The sequence below is a fragment of the Trachypithecus francoisi genome, unplaced genomic scaffold (genome assembly GCF_009764315.1).
Source record: "Trachypithecus francoisi isolate TF-2019V2 unplaced genomic scaffold, Tfra_2.0 Lachesis_group11, whole genome shotgun sequence".
Taxonomy (NCBI): domain Eukaryota; kingdom Metazoa; phylum Chordata; class Mammalia; order Primates; family Cercopithecidae; genus Trachypithecus; species Trachypithecus francoisi.
Genome location: NW_022681456.1, coordinates 78,988,393 through 78,999,048, shown reverse-complemented (window position 1 = coordinate 78,999,048; position 10,656 = coordinate 78,988,393). Strand labels below are relative to the sequence as shown.

The 10,656-nt window shown below is 31.8% G+C and overlaps 1 protein-coding gene across 1 annotated transcript; it reads left to right on the top strand.

Moving 5' to 3' along the window:
- The first annotated feature begins 9,313 nt into the window (after window positions 1-9,313).
- On the top strand, window positions 9,314-10,270 carry LOC117091058 (olfactory receptor 6C6-like). The gene has a single exon (XM_033223535.1). It carries the CDS (start codon window positions 9,314-9,316, stop codon window positions 10,268-10,270), a length of 957 nt encoding a protein of 318 aa, XP_033079426.1.
- Window positions 10,271-10,656: the final 386 nt, after the last annotated feature.

Sequence of the window (10,656 nt, the reverse complement as noted above, 5' to 3'; positions counted from 1 at the left end):
GTTTGCGGTTTAAGAACGCCTTTAAGCGGTTTTCCGCCCTGGGTTTTCCTTGCCCTCATTCCAGTAAACCCACAACCTTCCAGCGTGGGCGTCATGGCCATCACGAACTGTCACAGTGCTGCAGAGATTTTGTTTATGGCCAGTTTTTGGGTCCGTTTATGGGCAGATTTTTGGGGGGCTGTTCCCAACACTTCTCCTTTTGGTTTAAAGAAAACCAGGTCATTTAGTGTAACTAATATATGAGGTTCCTATGTAGCTATACTAGTTAATAGTATCGATAGCATAGGGCTAAGACAAAAAAGCCTTATGTTGTCTGGAGAAACTGCTTGGATTTAATTTAGGTTAGTAGTTCTCAAAATTTAGTGTACATAGGAATTACTTCAAGACAGCCTAGGCACCAATTCCAAGATTTCTATCGCTAGGAATCCTAATTTATTATATTATTATGACTGTGAGCAGTCCACACGTCTTTATTAGTTTGATGGTTCATGCATCATATATACATACAACTTGGTTTAAATTAAGGGTTTCTTCCCCTTAAGCTGGGGAGTTATCCTATATTTATTTTTAGAGACAATTTCTTAGTCAATAATTATAAAGGTAAGTTGTAGATATCTGGAGTCAGGAAGTCAATTGAAGGTATATTATTTTAATCTATTTTAGACATTTTGAAGATTTAAAGTCAAGTAAATTCAAGATATCTGATACATAGGGAAAAAAATTCCATAAACATTGAGGAAACAAATAACTTTGAAAATATTGGAATTTAGGAATAATGGAGAAGGAGTACTTGTGGAGGGGTCAATCATGTCCCTATGCTGCTCTCCACTTATAACCATTAATCTATACACACCATACAAATATGCATTGATGTGCTTCATAAAACACAGTTATTATTGTTGGGGAGATTGAATCATATTATCAGCCTGATATTTTTAAAAAGGCAAATTACCCCCAAAATGGAAATAAGGCAGAATAACCAAGAAATGGAGATACACAACATTGTTTGATTGGTTCAAGTATTAACCGCTGTATTCCTGGGTGGAAGCAATTGAAGCCTATGCTTATCTTGTATTCTTTCTTGGTTTGTTTTAAATATCACAAGCCTTTGCAGGATGACATCACAAATGTCTTTAGGAAAAAAAAATTGCCATGAATCAGTTCTGAACTGTTGTTTCTTACCCCTACTCCTCTAATTTACTTCTTAGTATATTTAGGATGTTCCTTGAAACATGTATTAACACATGGGTTTGAATTGAAAAATTAAGTTAACATTTTTACCTGAAAAGAATTCTGATTTTGTTGTAACTCTGATTTTTGATAAAAATTCAGCCTAGAGAGAAGCATTTTATTAAAATATGTACTTGCAAAGATGCAATGATGTTATGCTTTGATTTTTCCAAATTGTATATATATGTCTAGTTAAATATGGCACTTCTAAATCCCACGAGTATAATTAGAAGTTTCATTAATGTTGGTAAAGTATTTTTCAATACAAATAACAGAAACTAAGACACGAAGTGCATTAATATTTGGTTAGCATATGCCTTCTTACAACAGGTGATTTCCAGGTTTGTTTTAATTAAAAATTTGGTAAATGCCATGAGTTTAACAAGTTAACTCAAAAAAAGTTCAAATAACTGTTATATTCCTATACTAAAAATTTCCTCCATCCTAATCTATTTATGCATGTATTCAAAATATTACAAGTTATGTATCTTAAATAGTAAAATAGGAATATAATTAATGTTGAATTCCTTCTTATTCTACAAGAGATACACTATCATGTTAAGAAATATGTATTGAATATAATTTGATTGATTCTATGATGTTTCTGTATATTTATTTTTAACTGGCAAATTATAAACCAATAATAATCTTCATAAAGCATCAGTCCAGGTGAAAATTTTTAACACTTAGAGAATTATAGTCACAGAAAATAAAACAAAGTTTTAAAATACAGTTTTATATGTGTATATATGTATATATACACACACATATAAGAAACCCTATTTTTGGTTATATATACATATATATGTTGTTGGACAGAAGTATGCTAGCATGAACAATACAATCTTTTCATCCATAAGATAAAAAGATAAATTAAACAAAAATAAAAGCCTGGAAGATGTTGAATAGAAATATTAGTGCAAGGGAAAAGCATTAAGTTTGAACATTTAAAAAGTGCATGTATACATATTTCTAAAAATACTGACATTAGGTATGAAATCATTGTTATTAAATTTCATTTTATGGTATAATAATTATTTTTAAAGGATAATATTAAAATATGTCAAAAGTTATATTAGTAAATTTTTTAAAACTTCTGGTAACAATTTCAAATAATTTAAATGTTTAAATGTGCACAAGAAGAAAAGAGGGATTCCCCCCTCAAAAAAAAAATGTATGAAATACAAGAAAAATAGTTTTTGAATCTGGCTATGCAGAGGACCTGAAAAGAAAAACTGGAAACTCCCATGTTATTTCTCGCAAGGTCACTAAAAGGGACAGATCTAACATCAGTGGTTCTTGTGTCTCTGCAAAAACTTACAAGAAAATTGAAAAGCTGCGAGAACTCCAGAGTTGCTAACTGTTAGAACACATCACCTTTAAAGAGTATTGGTGAAGTTGTCATCAAATGTAGATGATAATCCATTTCTTAGGGGTTCTTCAGATATACACAAGATCCAGGAAGAAGGTAGATACTAGGCTAAGAGAGTTCGTGATTTGAATTGTTCACAGACTACCATATTAGCAGCCTTGGCATTGCTATATCATCCATGTAGTGAGAAGCCTGGAGCCTAAATCTCTGAGGAAGACATAAGAAAGCAACAGAATTCTCAGAGCAATTCATATTGTTTTGAATGTTGGAGATACAAATTATTTTAATAAATAAAGTCTAACATATCCAAAGACTCAGCTTAATTAAATATAACAAAACACAGTGAAACATGACAGGTTGAGTGCCATCATTAAAATGGAGACTGGGGAATGACTGGGAAAAAGTGATTAGTGAATGGTGCAAAGAGGCACTGTGGAAGCACTTTGACCTGCGTCACAGCAACTAACGTGACAGACGGGATAATTAGATTTATCACACAGGAAAAAAATTCTTACCTTGTCCCCCATCAGAGGAGATGTGAAAAGATGCCATTTGAATCAGAAAGAAGGGAGAGGGCACTCAGGAAAGCTGGTTAGATAGCTGAGGGATAGTATTTTTATTTTCTTTCTCAAGTAGCCAATTATACCTTCACAGCTTATGAAAAAGCATCCTCTCTTCACCTATTTGAAATGCTAACTTTATCAAATATTAGTTTTGTAAGTTTTTTGTGGTGTATGAATAGCAATCAATGTATCTATTGATAGATCCATCATGTATAATCTATCTACCATCTATTTGTAAAATTTCAAAAACTTTTACCTTATTCATCTTCATTTCTCGTTCTTTTTCAGTATCTTCTTTTCTTTCATGACATCACCTACTTTTTTTTTTTTTTTTTTTGAGGCGGAGTCTCGCTCTGTCGCCCGGACTGGAGTGCAGTGGCCGGATCTCAGCTCACTGCAAGCTCCGCCTCCCGGGTTTACGCCATTCTCCTGCCTCAGCCTCCCGAGTAGCTAGGACTACAGGCGCCCACCACCTCGCCCGGCTAGTTTTTGTATTTTTAGTAGAGACGGGGTTTCACCGAGTTAGCCAGGATGGTCTCGATCTCCTGACCTCGTGATCCGCCCGTCTCGGCCTCCCAAAGTGCTGGGATTACAGGCTTGAGCCACGGCGCCCGGCCAACATCACCTACTTTTAATGCAATCTTTATGAAAATAAAATTGGTTATTTATTTCATTATTCAACTTCTTTAAATTATTTTTCTTTTTTTATAATGAAGTATGAATTATCTTAGAATAGACCAAAATCCTTTAATGGTTATTTCGTGTCATATGAATATCCACTTATTTCAGCACTGTTAGTTGATATAAAAACTAAAAATTTATTTAAACAGTCATAGATAATAATATCCTATATCCAGTAAATCAGCAGAATAGGATTCCATAAGACAAAAAGCAAACAAATAGAACAAATTAAAACCAAAAACCAACAATAATAAAGAACAATGAAGGCAAAAAGCAATTCTTTGAGGTGGTCAATATAATTGATATAGCTCTGGTTAGAATGATCAGGGAAAAATGAAAAGGAACAAATTACTAATTTTCGAATTGAGAAAGATGGTATTACTACATATCCTACAGATATTAAAATCATGTTGAGATACTATGAACAACTTTATACCAAATAATAGACAATTTAGATGAAATTGACAAAATCCGTGAAAAACACTAACTGCCAAAGGTCATCCAAAAAGAAATACATAAGTTGAATAGTCTTATATCTGTTAAAGTAATTGATTTGTATTTTAAAAGCTTCACATAGGAAAAAGAAAGATCTAGGACTGAACAACTTTCCTGGTGAGTTATGCAAGAAATTTTTTAAAATATCAATTATATACAAATTCTTCTAAAAACTTGAAGAGGAGAAAATGTTTTCCAATTCATCTTCAGGCAGTATTACTCTGACACCAAAAATGGACAAAGACATTAAAAAATACAACCACAGTTAATATTCCTCATAAGTATACATACAAAAATTCTAAAAACCAATCAAAATGTATTTAATAATATTAATAAATAAAATGATAATATATAATGAACAAAGTGAGTTTTATCTCAAGAATGCACTGTTTAACATTAGGAAAAAACTAATGCAATTTACTGTGTGTTAAAAAAACTAAAAATTTATTTAAACATAGATAAATAATTTGATAAAATTCAAAATTTATTGCTAAGAAAAACTCCAAGCAAGCTAGGCCTAGAAGGGAACTGCTGCAATTTGATGAAGGGCGACCAAATAATCTACAGCTAACACTGAAACCAAAAAACTGAATGTGGCCAGGCATGGTGCCTCATGCCTGCAATCCCAGCACTTTGGAAAGCCAAGGCAGGATGACTGCTTGAGCCCAGGAGTTTGAGACCAGTCTGGGCAACATAGAGAGACTCCCATCTCTACAAATAATAAACACCAAATTAACCTGGCATGGTAGCATGCTCCTGTGGTCTCAGCTACTTGGGAGGCTGAGGTAGGAGGATCACTTTAGTCCAGGAAGTCGAGGCTGCAGTGAGCCAAGCCATGATCACACTACTGCACTCCACTGTGGGTGACAAAGAGAACGTGTCTTAAAATACAAAACAAAACAAAAACCCTGATAGCTTTCCCACTAAGATCAGGAAAAAGACAAGGCTATTCACTCTCCTCATTTCTATTCAACATGATTCTGGGAGTTCTAGTCCCTGAAATAAGTCTAGAAAAATAAATAAAAGATAGCCAGATTGAAAAATAAGAAATAAAACTATCTTGATTTGCAGACAGCATCATCATGAAAGTAGAAAATCCAATGAAATCTACAAAAATTGTACTAGATTTAGTAAATGAGTATAGAGAGTTTGTAGGATATAGTATCAATCCAAAAATTAATCATATTCCTGCATACTCTAAATTAAAACAAAAGTCAAATACCATCTTAAATTTTAAAACCCTACATATTTAGAGACAAATTTGACAAAAGATATGTATGATGTGTACACTGAAAACTATACAACATTGTCAAAATAAATTAAGAAGATCTTTAAAAATGAAGAGATACAGTGTGTTCATGGGTCAAAATGCTGAATATTCTTCACTTGTCTATTCTTCTGAAATTGATATATAGGTTCAATGCAATATCAAGTCAAAATTCCTGGGGCTTTTTTTTGGAGAAGTTGACAAATTGATTCTTAAATTCATATGGAAATGTGCAAAAGACCTGGAATTGTCAAACATCTTTGGAAGAAAATAATAAAGTTGGAACATTAAAACTATCTGATTTTAATACTTGGAATAATGGTACAATGTAGCATTGCCCTAGTTTAAACAAGTAGCTCAATGGAACAAAATAGAGTATAGAAATACAGCACACCTATTATGTATAGATAACTGATTTTTTGACAAATATTCAAAGACAAATTAGTTAAGAAAGAAGAAATTTGTTTTTATTTTTGTTTTCCCAAGGAATTATTCTGATGTATTTCATGTGTAAGAGTAGTAGGTATGGCCTGTTTTTCAACTCTGAATTCCTACAGTAGACCTGACACTTTCTTAAGAATAGATGACAGTGAGCATTTTTTTTCATGTCTAAACATTAGTAACTAGTCATTTGGATTTGTTTTCGATGACATTTGTTTTGAGTTATGTTTCGTGGTCCTTAGAGAGGGCTTTGTTTAACACCTTTTAGAGCTTGGTTACAAAGACAATATACACGACCAATCCTTTTTACTCATTTTGAGTATAGTCGTTATATTAACACGATTCACGGGCTTCAGATATTCAAATTATCCTGCACCTGCATGTCGCAAACCAAATGCAATACTATTGATTTTTTCCAAATTTATAAAAAGCACACTTTTAAAAATAATCAAACCAATTACCCTTGCATACCCAGTGTCCTACCAGTACACAATTGAAACCTCATTTTAAGTTTGAATTTGTTTGGCAATATTCAAGCTTGCTGTACACTTGTTTTGAGTTTCTTTTTTTTTTTTTTAGTGAAAGTAACAGAAAGGTTTTTTTGTTTGTTTGAAAAAACTATCCCAGTGGATTTTCTCACGTTGCCTTATGAGTGAGAACAATTAATGTTTTGTTGCATATTGCCTAGATTTTAAAAACAGACAGTATAGATTGTTATATGCATAAATAAACTTTTTGAACAGCAGTCTCTAAGGAATTTTTTCTCTATTTTCTTTTGTTTTGTAGTTTCAATAGATTCCCTTGTGTATTTACTGAGCAAAAAGATAAATCTGTAACTCTAGCCTAATTAGAATAATGGGATAAGTGACTTTTCTCTACTTAAAATCTGTTCTTTTTCCTAGGCTTTCATCTTTGGTGTAACGAGTCTAGTTAAGTATTGTTGAAAACTTTTAGAAATTTAACCAGACTGTAGAGAATGATAGAGATGCATTAGAATTTTTTGTGTGTGTGTCTGAGATGTGTAGTGAATATGAACTTAAGTAAAAGTGGAAAATATTTAAACAAAATATTCTCTCATTTTATCTCTACATGGATCCTTCTGAAGAAAACCTGTTATTTAATATCTCTTTAATAATGGAATGATGTATTGAAATGATTATAAGTTCCCTCAATTTAGTTAGCCTTTGCGTTCTACCATGTACCATAATATAAAAACAAATCCAATATACCCTGTGTAAGGTAAGACCATTTTTAACTTACCTTTTCGTGCAACAAAAGTTAGGGCAAAACTTTGGGAATCCATGTCGGGGAATTAAATTTGCCCTTAAATTGTCCTATTTGCTTTATTCCTTCTGATGAAGAAGTGAAACTTTCTAATATATATATTATATATTATTATACATATTTATAGATATATTACAAATTCCTAATATATATTTCTATTATATAGAAGAAATTTTTACTTCATTTATGTTTTCATATTTTTATCTCTTATATATGTTATATACAATGTAATAGAATGCATTTTTTAAATATACGAATGAGTCTAATTTTTTTTTCTTCAGCTTTTATTTTAAGTTCTGGGGTACATGTGCAGAATGTGCAGGTTTGTTACTCTAATTCATTTTTTAATCTATCTCTATGAGCTTGTAGTTGCATTGAATGAATCATAGAGGGAAATTAGAAAGCAGCTATTTCCATGTTGAGAAAATCTACAAACACATTTACATCCAGTTTAAGATTAAAGACAGCTATTTTGTTTAACAAAGCCCAGATTTTGATCAGTAGAACAATGATGAAATTTTTTAAAAGTCTTCACTAATTATATTTAGTCTACCACATCATAAAAATTTCACAGATAATACATGAAAAGGTAAATTTATATTTATTACATTACATGTAATAATATGTAGTTATATGTAATATATGTATTATAATACATATACACATAAACTACACGTAGATCTTATTATACTAGAAAAGGAGTGACTAATGAAAATCCCAAGAGATAACAAAAATAGAAATATTTTGATGTTGCAAGTACTATTATGCATGCATTAACTTATTATTTATGAAAGATACACAAATTAAGATTACTAGAGAGCAATCACTGTTTAAAACAAAGATTCTAGGGATTCATTAATTAAAAATGAAGGTTTTACAAAGATTCAGTAATTTTAAAATGAATATATATAAATAAAAGAATATTAAGCTTTGTAGAAAAGCAGAGAAATATTTAAATATTTTAATCAAAAAGAAAAAATAACTTCATGATATTTGATTTTTTTATTATAGCCTGTATGTTATAAAAGGAAGCCAGAAAATGGAAAAAACGCCCTTTTGAATATTGTCTGAGAATTCTGAAAATTGACTAAGACGAAACAGCCTTTCTTTAGCAAAAATAATTAACTAAAAATAAATTATAATCAGTTACTACGGAATGTAACTGCAATACTAGTCAGTAAGAAGACCTGCAACTAGTACTTAAAATCATTTTACATTTAAAATAAAGCAATATATAGCTTCTTACTGTATTTGCAAAAGAAAGAAATATGAAACCATTATAAACAGATTAAAGAAAAATGGAAGATAAAACATAGAAAGACCAATTTTAGTTTTTCTGTTTGATATATTTCAGTCATATAGAATTGAGGCACTGAGGCACTGTTAATGACTTACCGGAAAAGTGGTGAATCTAAAGGCAATTGATAATGTACGAATAGGCACCTAAGTGGAGCTAGAAAAACTGTAGGAACGTAAACACAAAAACTAAGTAAATAAAATATAAAATTGAACTTGATGATGGATAAATATATATCAATGAATAAATATGAAATGGAACGTGATGATGAATAAAAGACTCTCTTAAGTAACAAGTTACTTGAGATGTTAGCTAAATTCAGAAATTCAAACTACTAAATATTTAAACTGCCTTTTGGGATAAAGTGCTTGAAAGATGAATCAAAAGTTAACACTAACCAAAGTAGGAAACTTATTTCAAATGAGTGAAAAGCTTTCAGTAATGTGGCAAGTAGGACTTATTTAACTCTGGACAAGAGAAGGATCTTTTAACATTCTTATAAACATGACTGATGAATTGGTGGATGTGTTCATTTTTATGAAATCTAAGTTGACTTGTGAAAATATTTGCACATGGATAACTTTCTAAATGTGAAACTTTCTAGGGCTGAGAATGAAGTAATGTATTTTCTTACTTGTGATATTAGTTTTTATTTTCTGCAGATTTCACAGGACAAAAGAAAAATGAAGAACCAATCAATGGAGATAGTGTTCACTCTGCTTGGACTGACAAATGACCCTCTACTACAGATTGTGATTTTTCTGTTTCTATTTTGTAACTATATCCTGAGCCTGATGGGGAACTTAACCATCATTCTCCTCACCCTGCTGGATCCACGGCTCAAGACTCCAATGTATTTCTTCCTCCAAAATTTCTCCTTCTTAGAAATTTCATTCACAACTGTTTGCATTCCACGATTCTTGACAAGCATTCTGACTGGAGACAAGACAATTTCCTACAATGCTTGTGCAACTCAATTATTCTTCTTTCTTTTATTAGGAGTTACTGAGTTTTACCTCTTGGCTGCCATGTCCTATGACCGCTACATTGCCATCTGCAAACCACTGCATTATCCAATCATTATGAGCAGCAAAGTGTGCTACCAACTTGTACTCATCTCTTGGGTAACTGGATTCCTAATCATCTTTCCCCCTTTGGTCTTGGGACTCAAGCTGGATTTCTGTGCTTCCAAAACTATTGATCACTTCTTATGTGACACTTCTCCTATTCTACAGATTTCTTGCTCAGATACACGTTTTATAGAATTAATGGCTTTTGTCTTAGCTGTGCTGACACTCATCATCACGTTGTTGTTAGTGATCTTCTCCTACACATACATCATCAAAACTGTTCTAAAATTCCCTTCTGTTCAACAACAAACCAAGGCTTTATCCACTTGTTCTTCACACATGATTGTTGTCTCTATTACTTATGGGAGTTGTATCTTTGTGTATATGAAACCATCAGCAAAAGAAAGGGTGACTTTAACTAAAGGAGTAGCTGTACTCAATACCTCTGTTGCCCCTTTACTCAACCCCTTCATTTACACTCTAAGGAACCAGCAGGTGAAAGAAGCTCTCAAGGATATGCTTCAAAGATTTTGTTATTTTCGAAACAAGACGAAATTTGGATATAAATAATACACTGTTGGAACATGGATGGAAAAATTGAATGCATCTTCTATAAATTACCTTAGTTCAGAGTTATTCCATTTCTCCACTTGAATAATATCATATTAGGTTTACTGCATCTCTGTGTTCTCTGCAGCTCTCTGTGTTGTTCTTTCTGAGTAGATCTTCCTACACTCTAGTGATAAACTACCTTCTTCAATCTAAAATATTTCCTCTATGCCTAGAAATCGCTCTTCCATAAATAATAGTTTTATATACTGAATGTTTTGTACCAGTGAATATTGCTAGATATACTGAGACAATTACTTCAACATGTGTGTTAATTGCTAAGCATTGTATCTGCTCTTAAGTATTTTGCATTCCTAAAACAGTCAAAAACACAGAATCTGATAATT

Excerpts from the sequence above, each read along its gene's own strand:
- LOC117091058 (XM_033223535.1), top strand. The coding sequence starts at position 9,314 with ATGAAGAACCAATCAATGGAGATAGTGTTCACTCTGCTTGGACTGACA.